This window comes from Trematomus bernacchii, unplaced genomic scaffold (assembly GCF_902827165.1).
Source record: "Trematomus bernacchii unplaced genomic scaffold, fTreBer1.1, whole genome shotgun sequence".
NCBI classification, from domain to species: domain Eukaryota; kingdom Metazoa; phylum Chordata; class Actinopteri; order Perciformes; family Nototheniidae; genus Trematomus; species Trematomus bernacchii.
Genome location: NW_022987593.1, coordinates 10,486,463 through 10,506,489, shown reverse-complemented (window position 1 = coordinate 10,506,489; position 20,027 = coordinate 10,486,463). Strand labels below are relative to the sequence as shown.

At 40.5% G+C, this 20,027-nt stretch overlaps 2 protein-coding genes across 3 annotated transcripts in view; one reads left to right on the top strand and one right to left on the bottom strand.

Annotated features, from left to right (window-relative positions):
* Positions 1-10,227, top strand: part of tet2 (tet methylcytosine dioxygenase 2) — a 32,359-nt gene extending 22,132 nt beyond the window's left edge. For both annotated transcript variants that reach the window (XM_034129456.1, XM_034129457.1), the window contains exons 2-10: positions 377-3,361; positions 3,438-3,528; positions 3,625-3,718; positions 3,822-4,030; positions 4,609-4,759; positions 4,858-4,947; positions 5,235-5,372; positions 5,525-5,873; positions 6,016-10,227. In XM_034129456.1, coding sequence (XP_033985347.1) covers positions 421-3,361; positions 3,438-3,528; positions 3,625-3,718; positions 3,822-4,030; positions 4,609-4,759; positions 4,858-4,947; positions 5,235-5,372; positions 5,525-5,873; positions 6,016-7,424 — 5,472 coding nt within the window. In that variant the 5' untranslated portion in view covers positions 377-420 and the 3' untranslated portion in view covers positions 7,425-10,227. The remainder of the gene's footprint in view (positions 1-376; positions 3,362-3,437; positions 3,529-3,624; positions 3,719-3,821; positions 4,031-4,608; positions 4,760-4,857; positions 4,948-5,234; positions 5,373-5,524; positions 5,874-6,015) is intronic.
* Positions 10,228-10,317: 90 nt separating this feature from the next.
* On the bottom strand, positions 10,318-16,099 carry ppa2 (inorganic pyrophosphatase 2). Its single transcript, XM_034130497.1, has 12 exons — positions 15,856-16,099; positions 14,866-14,930; positions 14,721-14,765; positions 14,575-14,628; positions 14,120-14,239; positions 13,890-13,976; positions 12,786-12,912; positions 11,478-11,605; positions 11,257-11,342; positions 11,093-11,162; positions 10,936-10,975; positions 10,318-10,840 (listed from the first exon to the last, which is right to left on the bottom strand). Exons 1-12 carry the CDS (start codon positions 16,043-16,045, stop codon positions 10,818-10,820), a joined length of 1,035 nt encoding a protein of 344 aa, XP_033986388.1. The 5' UTR covers positions 16,046-16,099; the 3' UTR covers positions 10,318-10,817.
* Positions 16,100-20,027: the final 3,928 nt, after the last annotated feature.

Sequence of the window (20,027 nt, the reverse complement as noted above, 5' to 3'; positions counted from 1 at the left end):
TGAACATTGTTCAACTTTGAATCCTGAAAATCCTGAAAATCTCCGCTCGCCTGCCCACAATGCATTTCGGCGAAAAGTGAGGGAAAGTGACGTCACCCCATTCAAAGTGAATGGGCAGAAGCGTTTTTTAACGCTGCTGTGTAGACGCACCGTTAGGGTTCACGATTGTTGAGTTTAGGTGTTGGTCAGAAGATCATATATGACCATGTAAAGTCCCTGCACTGATCTAGGGGGAAATACAATTCTGCGAGAACTGCTGTGTACTGTATACCATTATATTTGTTTGGTTTGCATGGTACATATAATTGTATTGGAAAACAGATGATGAATAATAATAATGTAACTAAAACAATCTCTTCCTCTTTGTGCCCTGCAGGACGGACAGAGGGCAGCCCTGTGGATGGACTCTGAGCAGGCCAGATGGAAACAGAACAGGCCAGACATGAGACGGAAGAAAGTTTGATATTATCACAATTTGGAACATCTCGCAACATCCCTCACAAACTCCAGAATGGAGGCCAGTCTTCAGAGAGTGATTCTCTGGAGAACGCTGGAGATACGAACTGGAACCATTACAAGTCCAGTGCAGGTGCCAACTCCATGAAGAGGCACAGGGAGAACTGCAACAGTCCTGCTTCTGGACAAGGGCTGTTCGATCAAGGGCCCTACACGATGAACGGAGAATTGATGAATGGCGAGTTGAAGCATGCACTCAATGAGCAGTCCTTAATGACCCACCAACCCAAGAAACTTAAAGTAGATTCTGAAATGAGAGGAAATGATGATATTACCTCCAGTTTGGTGGATAGCTTTCCTGAGTTGACAAAGGCAACAGAGTTTGAACGCAATTCCCCACAGACAGAGATTAAGTTGGACAACAGGAACTTTAATTTTCCCAATGGAGATATTTTCGGTCTGCCAAGAAATAAACAAGGCTCGATTCCAAACGGTGCTGAATCCCCTCCCTCAAACATAGAAGGCACTCCTGGTGATCTGTTAGAAAAAACCTTGTCTCAGTATTATCCTGAGCAAGTGTCAATCGCACCGCAAACATCTGGGCAACAGCTTGATGCTGTCAATGGTTCGCTGACAAATAAGTTACCCAGTGAAAGTTCTCAACCCCCCTTAACCTCAGGAATGCCCAATTTAGCTCAGATGCCTGACTCACAGCAACAGCGGCCTGTGGCATCAAGTAATGTTGAAGGTGGCAACAATTATAACTCTGTCAACTTTGTAGTGAATGGATACTCCAACAATTTTGAAGCAGACCACAGGCAGCAGCAGCAGCAACAACAGCAGCAGCAACAACAGCATCAGCAGCGGACACCATCTTACTCTGGTCAAGAGGGGTCTCTAGGTCAGCTGCCTGGCATGATGCCAACTGCAAATACTGCTAATAGCTCACAACAACGTCAAAATGGCCCACGGTGCTATCCAGATGACACAAATCGTCAAGGAATATATGCAAAGGCCAACCAAGAGTTTAACCAGAACTCTTTTCTAGAGCGCAATGCTCCTCCACAGGCAGCAGAGACAGGTGGATATGGACACTTTCCTAACTCTGGGATACAGAAGATGGGGCAAAGTGAAGAACCCAGGTCTATTCAGCATCAGCGCCATGGCAATGACAGGGGCCAGCAGTATGAGATTCAAGCCCAGACCTTTAAGCGAAATGCTGGGAACTCACATGGCGCTGACAGCGCAGGACCCATGGGGCCAAGTCGTCAGCAGCCACATCATGCTGGGTTAGAAAACGGTATGGAGGACACGTCTGAGCTAAGTCCCGACCAGAGAGCCTGGGCAGCGCTGAGCTCTTCACATTCCCAGGAGCAAGCAGCAAGCGCCCTGTCATCCCGGGCACAAGAGCAGGGCATGTGGAGGGGCTTTCCTGCTAAGCCTCAGTCAGAGCAGCAGATAGCTAACCCCCAGGTTCACTGCCAGATGATGGAGCAAAATCCAGTGCGAAGATTCCAGACACAGTCAAGTTTCACAGATAGCAGCAACAGCTTCCAGCAGCAACAGCAGGAACGTCTCCAGGCCCAAACACACAGTGCTCCAGCCCAGCACAACACTGCCCCTGAGTGGCAGCATTCAAATTCGAAAACACCTCAAATGCAACAGCCCTTACCCCAAAAAATGCCTGAGCAGCGTAATTTCTGCCAAGATCAGCAGGCAGACAGCCACTACCTGACCCAGATGCAGTCAGAGCACTTATGTGAAGACCCTGACCTGCAGGATATACTGTCACCTGGGTTTTCACCAACAAAGCAACAACAGCAGCACTGTCATCTCCAACGTCCCCTGTCTCACCCACCACAATTTGAGGGACAGCCACTCAAGTCTCCCGATTACAGACCCCGCAGTCAGCCTCAGCCAAGTCAGCAGCAGCTTCAACACAACCAGCCCCCTAGAAACAATTCTTCTCAATCCAACAACCAACACATTCAGCACAGCGACCGTGCAACATTCAGTTACAATAACACCACAGAGATGCAACAACAACATCAACAACATCAAAGACAGTTTCCACCAAACCCAGACAGCAGTAACCTCAAGCAATTTCAACCACAACAGCCTAACAACCACTGCCACCAGCCCAACCGTGCAGACTTCTCCCAGACCTCCACGCCGCCACAACCTCACTTACCACAAGGCGCGTTAAACCAACAGGTATATGTTAAAGCTGAACAGGAGCTGCAGACATCATGCACTCACTTCCAAAGGGGACCTCGACTACCTCTGGCACCTGTGGGTCCCCATGCAGACTTTCAGAGGCATGCAGCCCTGCGTATGCACCTGTTACAAAGGCAGGAGCGCCAGGGCCCTCCTCATCCCCTTCAGAGCACTATTGATCCCAAACATGGCCTGCGCACTATTAAAATGGAAAACGAACCCAGATTTGAAATGCAGTGTTCCCAACAGCATGAGCAGCATTTGCAGATGCGAGAGGCAGGCCTAGGTGGAGTGCAGATTAAGCAGGAGAATGAAACAGTCCAGTGTGATCAAAGCAGGCGGCCGGGAAGCATCTTGGCCTCCATGGAACAAAGCCTGAGGCAATACCAGCTTTCCCCCGTGTTTGAGAAGAAATCCCTTATCATCAATCCATTAAATAAGGTCAAGGTGGAATATTCTGGGCCTGTCACCATCCTGTCGACCACCACTGACCTCGGTGCATATGAATCATCACCAGCTGCCCCTCCTGCTGTAGGCCTAAAAAGACACCATGATTTCACCCCGAAGAAGGAACCTCTCTTACAAAGCTTTATGGACTCTCCTATGAAGCTATTGGATACTCCTATAAAGAATCTGCTGGACACTCCCTTGAAAACACAATATGACATTGCATCCTGCCACTGTGTTGGTGAGTCTCATTATGTTGTTTCTGAAATATGATTGATCGGTTGGTTTCTAGATATTAATGTTTCTTTGATATTTAGAACAAATCAGTGAGAAGGATGAAGGCCCATATTACACTCACTTGGGCTCAGCTCCGAGTGTCGCCGGTATACGTGAGAGCATGGAGACAAGGTAAAGCCCAAATTTGATTATGTTTTTAAAATTACTGTGTTACATTACCACCATTTGTACTTTGTTACTTATCTTTATTGCTTCTTTGTTTTAAAGATCTGGTCTAACTGGGCCTGCAATCAGGATTGAGAAAGTAATCTACACAGGCAAGGAAGGAAAAAGTACACAAGGGTGCCCCATAGCCAAATGGGTAAGAACCAGTGTTGTATATTTCATTTGAGGGAAAGGCTTTTCAGCTTCCCTTGTATTTGCCTTTACATACCTACAATTTTGTTTTACCTTTCATGTTTCAGGTGATTCGTCGATCAAGTGAAGATGAAAAGCTACTGGTGTTAGTGCGGGAGCGCAGTGGTCACAAATGTGAGACAGCCTGCATCATTGTTGTAATCTTGGTCTGGGAGGGCATCCAGCCCAGCCTGGCTGACCGCCTCTACCTCGAGCTACGAGAAACTCTAACAAAGCATGGAGCCCACACCCAGAGACGATGTGCAATCAATGAGGAGTAAGTGACAGCAAAACAGAATTCAAGTTTGGCCAAGTGGGCAATAGAAGTTGTTTAAAGGTGGGGTAGGTAATTTTGGAGAAACCGGCTCGAGATCGCTAAAATTTGAAAATACACAGCCGGAAAAAATCTGCCACTTCCTTACAGAGCCCCTCCTCCAACACACATGAACGCGCACATGACCAATGAGGGCACGAGATAAGTTTGTGCACAGATGGAAGGCTGACAGGCAGGTAGGCCATCCAGTTATTTTAGCCGGGCCGGCAAAAATGATTGGTCGTGCTTTTTACAGTACTACGGCTTCCACAGATGACATTTATTTTATGGATTTTTGGTCAAAGCACTTAAGATATTCATTGCTATCGGGATGTTAAGAGCATTCCATGGAATATAACAAAAAGTGTATCTCGAGCCGGTTTCTCAAACTTACCTACCCCACCTTTAAAACAAAACATTTGTGTCGTCAATGTTTGGTTGTTATTTCCCCTTTTCAATAACTAAAAAGTCACAATTTGTTCTGAACACTGAGTTGACCTGGGCAAATTGGAACATTAATATTTTTCGTTCTCCCTCTTCAGGAGAACCTGTGCCTGCCAGGGGTTAAATCCTGACGCTTGTGGAGCATCGTTCTCCTTCGGCTGCTCCTGGAGCATGTACTACAACGGCTGCAAGTTTGCCCGCAGCAAAATACCAAGAAAATTCAAGTTACTGGGAGATGATGTGAAAGAGGTATAATTCTCCATGTTTATCGTATATTAATTAATATATAATATATAATAATTAATATAAATTCAGATGACTAATTTTGGCCGATTTTTGTCTTTCAGGAAGAGAGACTGGAGCACAACTTTCAAAATCTAGCAACCTTACTGGGTCCTTTGTATAAAAACTTGGCACCTGATGCTTATGGAAACCAGGTGTGTAATTGTTTCCACACTTACATCGAAATAATGTATTATCAAAGAATATAACAAAAATGTCCTGTTTCTTAAAGGTATCATTGTTTTTCAGATCAAATCTAAAGCAAGCTTTGATTTTATTTAACATATGTACATGTGAGTGATACTTGCATACAACAATGCACATGGTATTTGCTCAAAGTATAAACATAATGAAGTAGTTTGGTACAGATTTCCTGTCTATATTGTATTGTGACTTCTAAACTCTAAATATCAAATGCACGTCATATGATTCCTGGACACAGGTGGAACATGAACACAGGGCACCAGATTGTCGTCTGGGGTTCAAGGACGGCCGTCCCTTCTCTGGTGTCACTGCTTGTCTGGACTTCTGTGCACACGCTCACAGAGACCTCCACAACATGCAAGGAGGCAGCACTGTGGTAAGCAAAACCTGGTGGATGGACTGTATATTTATAGAAGTATCTTGTTTTGTTGAGAAGAAACTGCAAAATGCAAATCGGGCTTTACTTTAGAAGTCCCATTGGAGTTCAAAACAATGTATAAGAGTATTAAACACAAATGGTTTTTCCAGGTGTGCACGTTAACAGGTGAGGATAACCGGGAGATTGGAAAGATACCAGAGGATGAGCAGCTCCATGTCCTGCCTCTTTATAAGGCTTCCAACACAGATGAATTTGGCAGTGAGGAGGCTCAACAGGAGAAAATCAAGTCAGGCGCCATCCAAGTCCTCAGTGCCTTCCGCCGTCAGGTGCGCATGCTTTCAGAGCCAGCCAAGTCTTGTCGGCAAAAAAAGCTGGATGCTAAGAAGGCAGCGGCCCAGAGGAATGCCATCCTGGACAATGAAAAGGCAGAAAAGGCCCTCCTGGCCAAGGCAAAAGCTGGCACTTATGAGAGACCTCCTCAGATCACTCCTATGGCAGGTAGGGTAGCATTTATTCTGACATTTTATTATATGTATTTTAAATATAGTATCTTTGTAGTGAAAAACTTGAGAGCAATTTATTGACAAAAGGTGACTTTGGATTGCTCAGTTGTTTACCTTTTTGTGGTTTTGTTTTCTAGGACCTATCCAAGGTGCTGTGGGAGCAATCCCACAGGCAGGTCAGCCACCACACCCCATGGGGGCCCATCATCAGCAACTACAGCAACTACAGCAACAACAGCAACTACAGCAACTACAGCAACTACAGCAACAACAGCACCAAAACATTCTTCCCCCTTATCCTGGCTCAAATGTAGCCGGCTACCCCAGGTTCCCCAACCACCCTGGGTCTTTTCCAAGCACTTCCAGGCCAGGTACCATGTATCCCCCTCAGCCACCAACACCAACCAGCGCTTACCCCTCTCCTCTTCACGTACCGAACCCTTGCATAAATGGATCAAATCGTCCCTACCCAGGTTATCAATGTAACGGAGGAATGCCCCTGGACAGTTACCATCCGTACTATGCCTCAAACCCCAAGCACCTGGACATGTATCGACAACAGCGGCCAGCGCTTTACTCAGAGCAGCAGTACGGTGTACAGCAACGTTATGAGGTCAATTATCCGCCAAGGTATGGTGATCCAGGTTTACAGGTCAATGGTTACAATGCTTGCGGCATGAGGCCAGTTCACCCTATGAGACCTTACTCCCCTTATGGTCCTAATGGAGCCCCAGACTCCCAGTTTATGGACCCCCTCTCAAGAGCACCCTCAGCTCATGGGGGTCTAGACTATGCTGCTGTGAACAAAGGCAATCAGTTTGGAGGATACCCAAATCCATACCTGTCTCGGAGTCCTCAGATCGTAGCTCCAGGCCAAGATCCATTCCATATGCAAATCAAGACAGAGATGGGCTTGCCTCGCCCACAGATGCTTTCTGCTCAGATGTCTGGTGGGGGTTTACACCCTGAAGCACAGCCAGGGGTAGGTATGCCTAATGGGGGCCTCATGGGCTCTGGTATTAAGCAAGAGCCTGGAACACCACAGACTCCCACAACCCCGCAAAAACCTGAGGTGTGGTCGGACAATGAGCACAACTTCTTGGACCCAGACATCGGCGGAGTGGCATTGGCACCAAGCCACGGCTCAGTCCTCATCGAGTGTGCAAAACGAGAGCTCCATGCTACAACTCCAGTGAAGAACCCCAACCGCACTCACCCTACGCGCATCTCCTTGGTCTTCTACCAGCACAAAAATATGAACGAGGCCAAGCATGGTTTGTCACTATGGGAAGCCAAGATGGCCGAGAAGGCTCGAGAGAAGGAGGAAGACGCAGAAAAGAACGGTGGCGAGGGGACACCTAGCAAGAGCAAGAAGCCGGTGAAGCGTGAGCTTCCAGAGTTTTTAGAACCCCCCGGGGGGGAAACTTACCAGCGCTTTATCCAGTCGATAATGGAGGGGTCCATGACGTCCACAACAAACAGCTGTGTCAATACAACTCCATACGCCTTCACCAAGGTCACAGGCCCATACAGTCAGTTTGTGTAAGATGGACATTTAAGGTGCTTTATTTATGACGGACAAAGAACACAAGCACCACTGGCCTCGTCTAAACACTCCTTCCTATCCGTAAAGTCGGCAACAGTGTTGAAAAAGGAACCCGTGATCAACTGAGATATGAATCATCTTTCCCATCAGGTCTTTCACTTCTTTAACAATCAAGCTCCGATTGTTGACCCTCCTAAGGATGTATTTATTTTTGTTTGGTAACTTTCGCAAGATACACACTGTCAAAATCTCTGGTGCTTTCAATCGAATCCATAAGGACCTATTTTTAATGGAAACAAAGTTTCCTTTTTTGTGGCTTTATTTTTCTTACAAAATTCTACTCTTGGCATAAAACACTGACTTTTTTTAAATGACAACATTCATGGTGCTAACGTGTGTGATTGTTACCATTTATTTAAACTCAAATTCCATCATACTATGACAATACCGCACTCTACGAGTGACACTCAATAACTTATCTCAAAAGGACACTGAAAATATCTTCCCAAGGTCAGTCAATCAGCATTACAATGGTTTTTGGCAAGTCAGTGTTTCTCAGAGCACTTATTAATGATGAGAATTTTATGTTTTAATAATAGTTTTAAATCATGAAATCTAGTTAACTTTATCGTTACATTTAGAATAATTAATTTCTACGCACCACTCAAATTAAATTCATAATTTATAACACTGGATTGTATGGTCAATCCGGGGAAATGTTTCAAGGTCATGCAAAAAGATTTTTTTAACTATCATTGTGTTGGTGCTTCTTTCAATTTACTATGTCATTTATACTGTAAATTCAGCCATTCTAAATGGTGCTTTTTTTAACATTTTGAGGGGAAAAAAGTCCACATTTGTCATATTCTGTTTTCTCCAGGTTTACTTTGTCGTCAACAACTGTTTTCAATGTTCCTTACCTTGGGCTCATTGAACAAACCTGGACTGTGAATATTGCGTGTAGTTGTATGTCTGTGGTGCTTAGGAAATGTGCTTTTTATACACTGAGGAACATGAAACAGGGTCAGCTCAGTGTCGGTTCAGAGGCAGCTGGCTTGCTGTGGGGTCTTTAATTGTTGTAATCTAACTGTAAGATAAACAGGTGAGATTTGTACAGTAAATTAATTTCTTTTTGGAATTACTGTTATAGATTTTGTGTTGTAAAGAATGATAACAGTCTATTTCATTGTATTACTTTGGGTTTCAACTGATTTTTATATAACAAAGGTGCTATCCAACCTACTAGAAACATACAATGTGAGACTTTTTGAGCAGTGAGAAGGCTTTTAAATAATGTACAGTGCAAACCTTTCATATACCTCAAAACTAGTTTGGCAATAGGATTAAAACATATTTTTCTTTTATCCTTTGTATATTACTTTTAAAATGTGCAACTTCAGGCCACCAACAGCATAACAGTTCATGTTTTACTTTCTCATCTGTCTGCTAGAAAGTATTGCTTGAACTTGAATCTTTGAAGTTACTGTCAAATCAGGGACATTTTCAAATTACTTCGTGTTCATCGTCTGAATTCATCCGGTCATTTTCTAATTCAGGTTCTGGCCATTGCATCCTGAATCTGATATATATCTGCTCCACAAGATACTTTCCTGCAATTTTTTTTACTTCTATTAAGTGGGATAGTGTCAATCTTTTAAAAGTAATTTGAACATGCACTGAGTTGACTAAAGGGAAAGTATGCTATTGACAAAGTAACAAAGCAATGTATTTGCTATGGGGCAGGACCAGGGCAGTGATTAACATAGCTGCACATCTTTGTGCCTGTGTAAAGTTAAATTTATTTATAACCACTAAGCAATTGTATAATGATTTTCCTTCCCTGTTTGATTTAATTAATGCGATATGACTGTCATGTTATAGTAATGACTTACCCCACTCTTCAAGATATTCATTTTCTGAAAGCACTTCATTTCTTTTTCAGGAAAAAAATATGTAATAAAGAATTACAAAACGTTTTATTTAAATAGATTGTAAATGTGTTAAAAAAATAAATAAATTATGTCACAATGTACATACCAAGAACCTGTATTCCAGGAATACAACTCATTCTTTGATGTTGATGTATGTTCTTCTTGTTCTGTCTAACCGACCCACAGAGCACATCAGCAATCCTCGTCATATCTGTAATTATTATTTCGGCTCGTTCAGGTTAACAGAGTGATAACAGTTAGATTATCCAGGAAGTCTGTAAATGTACGCTCACTGTCACAGCAATGTTTACAGTTATACTATCCTGTCAGCTCAGATATTAGAAGTTCTAGTTTTTTTTTTAAACTGTTTCAATTTTGTGTAAACAAATATACATTAAAAATGTTGAATTTCCTTGTACAGGACCCAGCTACAGTAGCAGGTTGATGTTGAGAAAGCCAAGGTGTCTAAGATGTAGCGGGTTTAAAAGCATAGCCATACTTGAAGATGCTTGGGAGTGTTTCTGAGTGAGTCAACATTACTTGAATGACTTTCGGGGCTTAACCAGTGCGCTAACACGTGCTCAGCTCAAAGGTCAAGCTAGAAGTTGATACACACTTGGTCTTTTTGCAGTTAGACACTAAGGGTATAAAAAAAATGTGCAACTTTTTCCCTGTCGTTTTATTTTTTGAACGTTCCCTTTGTTCTCCTGAAGTTTGGTATGCTACGAAAATGGAATTAAGGATGGTTATTAATACTGTAAGTATTGTAATGTAATGAATGCAGTTTATTTGAAAGCTGTTAATTATATCATTCCTGATATTGCTGAGATGTGGGTGTTTTTTTAATAAAATTTATATTTATTTAAAACAATTTTATTTGTTAATACTAGTAATTAAATTATTGTGCATTATTGTCCACATGCTGACGTTTTGTAGTAATGGATGAAACTGGACAGACGATACTTTATTAATGGATTTGTTTTTTTATTTGATTTACCAAAACGGAAAGGAATCGGTGTTACAAACAAACTGCGTTATGGTTTCTCGCAGAAACTGATTACAGTCCTAAAGCCCAACCAAAAAAACGTATCATGACTTTAGTCCCATATAAGGCTGGACCTGGACTTTTGACACAAAGAAACTACAGAAAATATACAATATCATTTAAAATTCAATGGAAAAGGAGATACATTTTTGGGGGGGATTAACCTCTGAATTAAAAATATTATTATAAATCAATCTGGTGTCCAACATGACACTAAAAAAACATCTCATACAGATCTTCACTGTCCCATTTTCAAGTCCTTTGAATTTCCATTACATTGTTTTACTCCAAATGATTGGTTGATAAACTCAGATGGCACTTTTTACAGCTGAAAATGTGTCCTTACCAAAAATCAATCAAGCTGCATTCAAAAGTGTTCAGCTGCTTCAAGTTGGTTTCCATGTTGTCTTCAGATCCTCAGACAAAATGCCACTTGCCCACTGTGCGAGCGAGAGAAGATTTAGAATAAGAATAAAAGCATTGAATCATAAAAAAACTAAACACATTTAATGCAGGTTAGACTTTGTGTACTTACATTCTGGACACGCAACATGTGCACTGTCGAATGCAGGGGCCTGAAGGGTCAAACATTACACAGGAGAATTACTAAACATAACTTTCACACAGTTTTATCTAAAAGTATTATGTTTGCTATAATATTTGTTGAAACCCCAGCATATGGAAGAACTCACCGATTCCACCACCTCTTTGGCCTCTTCTGCACTGCACTTAGAGGGGCTCTCACAGCAGGAGATATTTTTGCTATACAAAAATAAAAGTTGTGTTCATTCACCAAACATAGCTAATGATATACATCACATAACTTTACACTGCAGGAGTTTCACCTCCTACCTACCATGCGATGCCTGCGCTGTTTGACTTCTTCTGCACTAGTGCCCTCCAGTGCTCATGGGTGGACATTATGATCTCAACTGCAAAGTCCTATAGGACAATACATACAAAAAAACACATCATTTGATTTCATAGGGAGCAATACATTCAATTTAAGCCACAAAAGACTCTACCCCTGGGTAAACATGTCTAAATGTACATACTGTGTTACAAATGTTTCTGTACCTTGTCTTTAAATTGTCCGTTGAATCCAAATTGGTTCTCAGGCTTTCCATCAGGAACCTTGTATTTCCTGAACCAGTCGACAGTGGCCTCTAAATGACCAGGCCGGCTCTTGCGGACATCCTCTATGCCTGAAGAAAACACAACCAGATTTAACAGAATCACAACAGAGTACTAAATGCACAATAATTGGTCTTAAATATAAATTAGATACGACTCTGACTCCATTTACACTTTAGGGATATATCTTATTGCAAAATAAAGAGTATGTTGAAAATGTACATCCTTCAGTAGAATGGTATTTGTTTAGAAACGTTTTCGAGATTAGAAAGGTAATTAATTAGAACTGCCATCTCTTATTACGAGTATATATGTCATTAATTAGAAAAGTACTTTTGAAATAGTTAGAAAGTAATTGTTGTGCCTTTATTATTTATTATTATTATTATTATTATTATTAATGACTTTCTTTCAACAAACATATGAGCACAAGATTTAACATGGTGCTTTTGCAGGATCATTTGTGGAGAAACTCAGTTTAACATGTTTATTATGCCCTGTTAAAACCACATTAGGAGAAGGTTGCAGCTGTATAGTAAACAATGCATGCTTAAAAGTAGAACAGAAACAGGTTATTCAAATGCTGTAAGAAACATTCAGCATGTTTATAATGCCTTTAGGATATACACAATAGTTTAGTAGAGAAATGTTGATTGTAAACAAAGCTGTGTTGACAATGAAAACTCCACAGGGAAGGTTTTAGGTAAGAGTTGAAACTATAGTCTGAAGTTTCTGTCTGACTTGCCAACTCAGACAGACAAACCATTTATCATATGTCGGGACGAATCCCGATGGGCCGGTACCCTCACAAACGTCGATGGGATCATTGTCACTTCATTTACACTTCGTTACCGGTAGGGGCGGACTGGCCATCTGTAGAATGCCGACAGAGGTTGTTGACAGTTCACTAGCCCCCCCCCCCCCCCCCCCCATCCCCCCCCCATCCCCCCCCCCCAGTGAGGATTTACGTGGGCTGGGCTGGGTGAGATTCCAGGGCTGATTTTTAGTCCCAGTCCGCCCCTGTATGTGATAAAGTGTGGATCTGACAAGCTCTGGAGATAGGTTGGGCATATTCATTTACTTTAATTGACACTTAATATAAAACCATTTGTACTTAAAAGTTTTGCGTATAGATAAATCCCTATTTTCCCTGATGCAAGGATTCCTGAACTAAATTATTCCAGGCTAGACAATGGATCATTGTAAGGCCGTTTTTAGATGTGGTTGATGTGATCTGAGGAAAACACCCACTGTTCAGCTTTTTGGCGTCAGGGTCCTTAACGTTGATAGCGATGACCTTCCAGTCCATTTCTCCCTCATCGATCATGGCCAGGATACCGAGCACTTTCACCTGGATCACCTGACCTGGAGAGCACACCTGAAAAACATCACAACAGATAACAAACAAGTAGTCAAATCAATCCAAGTTATCTTCGAAAGATATAAGCCGCTTTCACACAAAGTACTTTGCCGTACTTAGTGCCCAGCACTTAGTACCCCCATGGAACTTAGTACAGATCGCGTTCACACCGGAATAAGTTCCCTGAGGGAAGATTACGCAAATGAAGCCGCTGACGTCACTTCTTCTTCTTTGGGTTTACTGGCAGGCCGCAAACCACTTCACGGCGTATACTGCCACCCGAAGTCCCCGGAGTTGGGGACTGGCTTCAGTAGAAGCTGCTGGGACTCCCAGCAGCTTCTACTGAAGCCTTCTGAGTAAATCGCCAGAACGCCGACACCTCCTCATCACTCCACCGCTCCCATGTTTTTTTTTGTTTTGCCATAAGTTATTCTCTCTCCGTTGATGCGTGGGGCTAATGCTAATAATGCTAATGCCAGCAAATACAATGGTGGCTTCACAAAACTTTTCAGAGTTTTACGGGGCGTGGTTTGCAATTCGCCCAGCCAATCGAAATTGGTACTTTTCTCTCCCCAGGATAGTACCACCTCTCTAGCAGGCACTAAAAATGGGGGTAAAAGTTCTCGGAACTAAGTACTCTTTTTGGTGTGAACGCAAAATTCCAGGCACTAACGGAACTAAACGGGAAAAGTACGGGTAAAAGTACTCCGGTGGGAAAGTGCCTATTGTAATTAAAAAACCTATAGAATCAGAATCATAATACCTTTATTAGTCCCACAGAGGGGAACGTTACATTGTTACAGCAGAAAAGAGCTAAAGACAGCTTAATGTTACCTAAGCATGCATACAAAAAAAGTAACAGTTCTGAGGATTTAGCAGCCAGGTATATATTGCACAGTTTTTAACCGCATATATATTGCACATAGTTGGTATTTAACAACAAGAGGTGTTAATGATAGAATTTGTATATTAATAAACACTTAAAGCAGTCTTACTTGGGTGCCGATCTCACAAACGTCGATGGGATCATTGTCACCACAACACTTTGTCTCTGCGTCCGTGTGGTTCGGGTCTTCCCACGTCTTTCCATAGAAACCGTTCAAAAACATGTAAGAAATGAAAATGTTCTACCAAACTTTTTGAACCATCACTAGGTCTAAGTCTTATGGATGTTTTTAGATAAAAAGCCTGAATAACTTAATTTTCTTCCGTGCATTTTCCTCACCTGTGGAATCGCCCCATAATTCCAGATGTAACCTTTGTGGGGAAATATGTTGGCAACATACCGGAGCTTTCCTTTCTTCACATCTTGCTTGATCGGGTTCAGGGGTTCCTTAGTTGCAATCTGGAAAAATAAGCAAATAAGACTTGTGTAATTTTGCAAACTTAATTAAATGTTTTCAGTGTCATTAACACTCAAAACAGCATCAAGCTACTGCAATGCTAACTGCGGAAAAAGCTAGTATTGGATCCTCAGTTTAGAAACACATTAAATAATAACAGTAATAGTTTGAGGCTACTCATGTTAAATTCTTGGAGTTTCAATGAATAGGAGTTGGCGTTCCAGTTATAACTTGAAAATGTCAATACCAGCCTTTACCTAAGCAGTAGTAGCTGTAGTAGTAAATGTGAAATAATAATAAACAATCATAAAAGTGAGGTAGTGTATGGCCTTCTCACCTCCATTTTAGCATTTGACCATCGAGGTACCTCCACCACCATGTTAAAGAGCACCTGGAGGAAGAAAGAAAGCTTTATGCAGTGTTTGCTGGGGTCGAACGTTTCCAGGTGGTCAAACTATGATAAATAATGTAATCAGACATTACCTCACTGTCATTCTTCTTGGGCTTTTTAGCTGGCACATCATTGTCCTGTTAAAACAAATGTGTAAATTGCTGGTTTGAATATTGTGTTTATCCAGGTTGTGAACTTTTTACAGTATCTATCACTCAGGTGTTATCAAAGTGTTACCTGTTCTGTCTCCGCTATGAGTGAGATGTCATGGAAAGGTGAAATGTATTTTCCATCAGATGTTTCTGAGAAAAGACAAACCCAAAAAGTTTTAAATAATACAGCAACCTCAATACAAACAGTATGAACATACAATTATTTGTAAACAGATAAAGTTTTGCTTTTGTTAAACGTGGCCTCTTTTTTTCAAATCAAGTCTTTTCTCCTTTTTTTAAATTCTTCATTCACCTTGGAAGCATGCGAGATAAACACGTTTATATTTAACAATTCAAAGTGACAATGGGTGAGTAACTGATGCATTTTGTGGCTGAAGTATTCTATGAAATGCAAATTTAGCCAAATACAGCATTTGCTTTTTTGATTGAGACAAAATATATGATTGTATTCGTGACCTTTATAGGCATAGTTTTTCTTGTCATAGCAATGTTCGAGTCACTAAGAAAGGCTGGATATTTTAATCAGTTTTTAGTCATTCATCTTCATTTATAATATACTACACTATAAATTGCCACCTTCTTATTGTTTAAATTAAAACACCTACAGTCACGACCAAATATAGTAACATTATCCATATTGGACACAGAACAAAGTGACACTTTACTAGGTTAATAATGTGTTGCATTATATCATAATTGTACTAGTTAATCTCAATATTTAATATTTCTGTGTAGCTATTATCCACGTGACAGCCCAAACAGGATGTAAAAACCACGTGAGGATGTGTCCCGGATCTAAATAGAAACATCTTTCTCGCCTTTCTGCTTATGCACCATTTCAGCAAACGGGGAACTATCGTTGAGCATTTTAATGGGGGTTTCACTCCAAAGCTAAGTGCTAATAGTGCTACAAGGCAATAACAACCTTGCACATGCAACTCAAAGGTCAAACCTTGACCTGCAGGGTACCTGTCACACAGCGTGTGCTAAAACACTACGAAATGAATGGGACACGCATTGGTTCGTCCCCATGGCGGTGATGATAATAACTTACTAAAATAAATCCGGTAGTCAGGAGAATGGGGGCGTCCTCTCTCCTCCGTTTGATAGTGCATCGTTTTCCTGAAATAATACAGATGCGGAACTGCTGCTGCTTGTGTGACGAGTTTGTTTCTAGAAGCACGAAATGAGCCGAAAACTGTGTCCAGGCAGCCGAGCGGAGGGCGCAGCAGCAGTGGTCTCATTATACACTATTTCCCGGTTCCTGCTTCCCGTTTTCACCTCAGACACTTCCACAAATGTCAAGTCCGCCATGATGAAACCTGGCGTTTCCGGTTAGAGGTTTTCAAAGTAAAAGCACTCCAGGCTGAGACTATGCTCACTACACATTTTATATGAATACAAAATGAAATCAAGACCCAATGGAAGAAACATAACATTTAATAACAACATATAAGCGGTTGACTGAAAGACAAAATGGTTCACTGCAGGGTTTACCTTGAATCCTTAAATGTATTAATTTACTTATTACTTACTTATTATAATAACTTGATGTATTTCATGAAATAAAGTAGTTCTCAATGGGAAGCGTTATCATATGTATGTATAATGGGTTAAATGTATAAATTCAATAAACATGCTTACAAAAAATGCTTCTGGGGGTTTCGAAAGTGGAGAGGGTCATCAATCTTCTATTTTTTTATGTGGGATATGTGGCCTGATAAAATGGAAATTTCCAGACAGGCACAAAGACATTTTTGGCATATGTTTGATCTCTGTTTATCTATATATATTTGATGTAAGCTACTGACTGATTTTGGAACACAAAGCTGCTTGTAATTCATAATTGCACTTTTATTTTGAAGTAAAATCAATGCAACCGGTAATTTGTCCATATAAACTTCACGGCTCTGCCATTGCATGCTTGTTGTGGTCCATGATGTGTAGTAGGCTATATTTATTTTGCTGCCACCTAGCAATGGGACGCATTAACACACACATCTTTGTCCAATGACTGGAAACATAGCTGGCTGCCCCTTTTATTAAGAAAAACATGGTATTGAATGTGATTACTCAAGCATGGCTGTCATGGAGAGAGAAGAAAAATGAATTTCTGAAGACTTTCTTTTCTATTCATTTATTATTTTGATATTTTTAATTGTAGCTATTTCCATATTAGAGTTTACAAAAGAGAAACAAGTTGTAGTTACTACTAGTTGAATGGGAGCTAACACAACAAGTTCGTACAATACAATACAATACAGCTTTATTTATAGAGCACTTTAAACCTCCAGACCAAAGTGTTGTACAGTCAAATAAACAAAACAAAACATACAAAAAGTAACACAGCTCAGCTCACACACCATAAAACAAGTACAAGTAAAAACAATAGACAATTTAAAAGCAATAAAAGCAACACTCTAAAAGATGTTAATACGCTAAGGAGAAGAGGTGGGTTTTAAGAAGCGATTTAAAAGCAGGCAGTGTGGAGGCCTGTCTGATATGCATGGGCAGATCGTTCCACAGTGTGGGAGCCGCTACAGAGAAGCAACGGTCCCCTCTCCGCTTTGACTTGGTTCTGGGCACATTCAGGAGCAGTTGATCCGCTGACCTGAGAGGGCGGTTGGGCGTGTAAGGGTGTAGCAGCTCAGAAAGATATGGTGGGGTCATGCCATTTAGTGATTTAAAAGTAAATAAAAGGATTTTGAAATGAGTCCTAAGATGTATTGGCAGCCAATGGAGCGAAGCCAAAATGGGGAAAATGTGGTCATATTTCCGCGTGCCAGTTAAAAGCCTTGCTGCGGCATTTTGCACCAGCTGCAGACGAGCGAGGGAGGACCCACTGACCCCCATGTAGAGAGAGTTACAGTAATCCAGCCGAGTGGTGACAAAGGCGTGGATTACTGTCTCAAACTGCTGTCTGGAGAGAAAAGGTTTTATTTCGTAGACCTTTTATTACTATCATTATGCCCACTGGCTTTTTACAATGGGTTTTTCCATGTTCAATAACTGAGTGTATTGATCATTATTGCCTCCTGTCTTGGCAACTTTGGCAACCATTTTCAGGACAACCATAAAGGTCATTGTCGCTCTTGCTTTAATGTCCCTGTGCTTTTATTTTTATGACATGAAGGTGATGGATTCAATGGTAATAATCTCCAGAAAACAGCGTGAGATCAAAGTCCATATGTATCCATTGTGTCATAGACAAACACCCACCCCAGCGACCTTGATGTGTCTCCTTTGCTGTTGAATAGCTCTATCTCTGTTCAAACACATTTCATAAAGATTGGCAACCATAACAAAAAGTTGCTTTATTTTCTTGCAGTGGATGCTGGCCTTTGATACTGTTGCCAAGCGGCTTTGATTCTGCCGAGCACATAATCCCATTAATGCTGTGTGCTTCAGCTAACAGGAATGTTTTTATTACAAAGATCGTGCTGAAGTTCCCACAAGAAAAAAACTTAAAACAAATATTTCATGTTGTAAAAGTTGGAGCCTAGTAGTGGCCAAGGTCAAAGCATTATACGTTGATATGATGATGATGATAAGAGGATGCATTTGGCTGTGTGGGAATGTCAAGTGAGATTATGAAAGCTTCACAGAGGAGTAAAATGTCTCCTTGTTTTGGAAAATCTGTACAAGAGCCAAATGAGAAGAGTTCCCATAAGCAAAGCAGTCTGCCATGACTTTTCCAGTGATGGTGCCCAAGTGGCCGGCAGTAAAAGTCTGTGGCTGTCGAAGAAGGTTTTAGGCATAAGAATGTTTTTATTTTACACTTTTCACTCACCTAGCTCTCTCCTTCAGCTCCTTCCTCTGGCTGCTGCTGACAAAAAAAGCACCTCTTTGTTATTTAGTCAATAACTTTGAGAATGAAGTCCTGTTAGCATATGTTTCTTTTAGCATAAGAACATTTGTTTGTTAGTCATTATATGTTTCATTTGTGTCCACTTGATTGTCTCCTCCATGATTTCCTGTTTTTGGTTTTATCATGTTCTGTTGCCTATTAGCGTTTTCTTTTTTTTAACAAATTGTACGGTGTCCTTGGGTGTCATGAAAGGTGCCTAAAAATAAAATGTATTATTATTATTATTAGTTAGCTGAACAAAAGTACACAGCATGTGGTCATAATCCAACAGTAGTTTATACAAATGTGTTTGCACATTTGTCTTGCACTAATATTTTGCACATTCTATCTACAATTTTGCACTAATGTACATTCTCAAATATTGAAGTGACTGTTATTTTGTATATATTGATTGTTGTGTTTTTATTTAGGTCTTAATGTGTGCACAAGTAAAAATGTGTCTTTGATTCTGTGTATATATATATATACATATTTGCACACATATTTTTATACACATTTGTTTTATATTCGGGATTGTGGGAAACGGTATTTCGATCTCTCTGTCTGTACACACAAACTGATTGACAATAAAGTTGACTTTGACTTTGACTTATGTTTGACTAGTATTTTCTATTCAAAGGACATTTTAAAGAACAAAGTGACCAAAGCATCAACCAACTATTTATGTTAAATGTTAGGAAGTACCTAATAAAAATACCCAAATAAAGTAATTTGAACATTATTTTGACATAATATATGGATTATATAGAATATTTACACACACACATATGAATTATGAAGCAAGTACAGTATGTGAGTGATTCTATAATTTAGGGTGCATTTCACATCAACAAAACAGTACAAAGAAAGTGTTCTTTCTCAATAGAACAATCAGTGGTTCAAGTTAGTATATTCTTCAGTGTAACATATCCACTAGTTGCAAAGCTTAAACATTTTTTTATTTTATTTTATTTTAAGGGAAAGGATGTTTTCACTACTCAGTTTGTCAACTATGTTACGGACAAACTTGATGTCATTACAATCATTTGATTAAGTCCTGCACTTCAAGTAAAATCACATTTGAAAGGCTCTTGAGTCTATTCTACCATATATCCAAAGATTTTTTAAAGTTTAAAAAAGAATTGTATTAAAGTTTTGTTTTTTCATGTGATATGTTCAGCACTGTCATTAAGTTTAGGGATATTTTGTATTATAAAACTACCATACAGGTCATTTTGATAGTTTTAAGAGATGTCATGTAAAACTCCAACCTGTGTAGATATACATTATACTATAAAGGATATCAGAAGCACTATTTTAGATATTTTAAATTTGAAAAAATGAGGTGCAACATAGTTGACAATGAAAGTCAAACATTT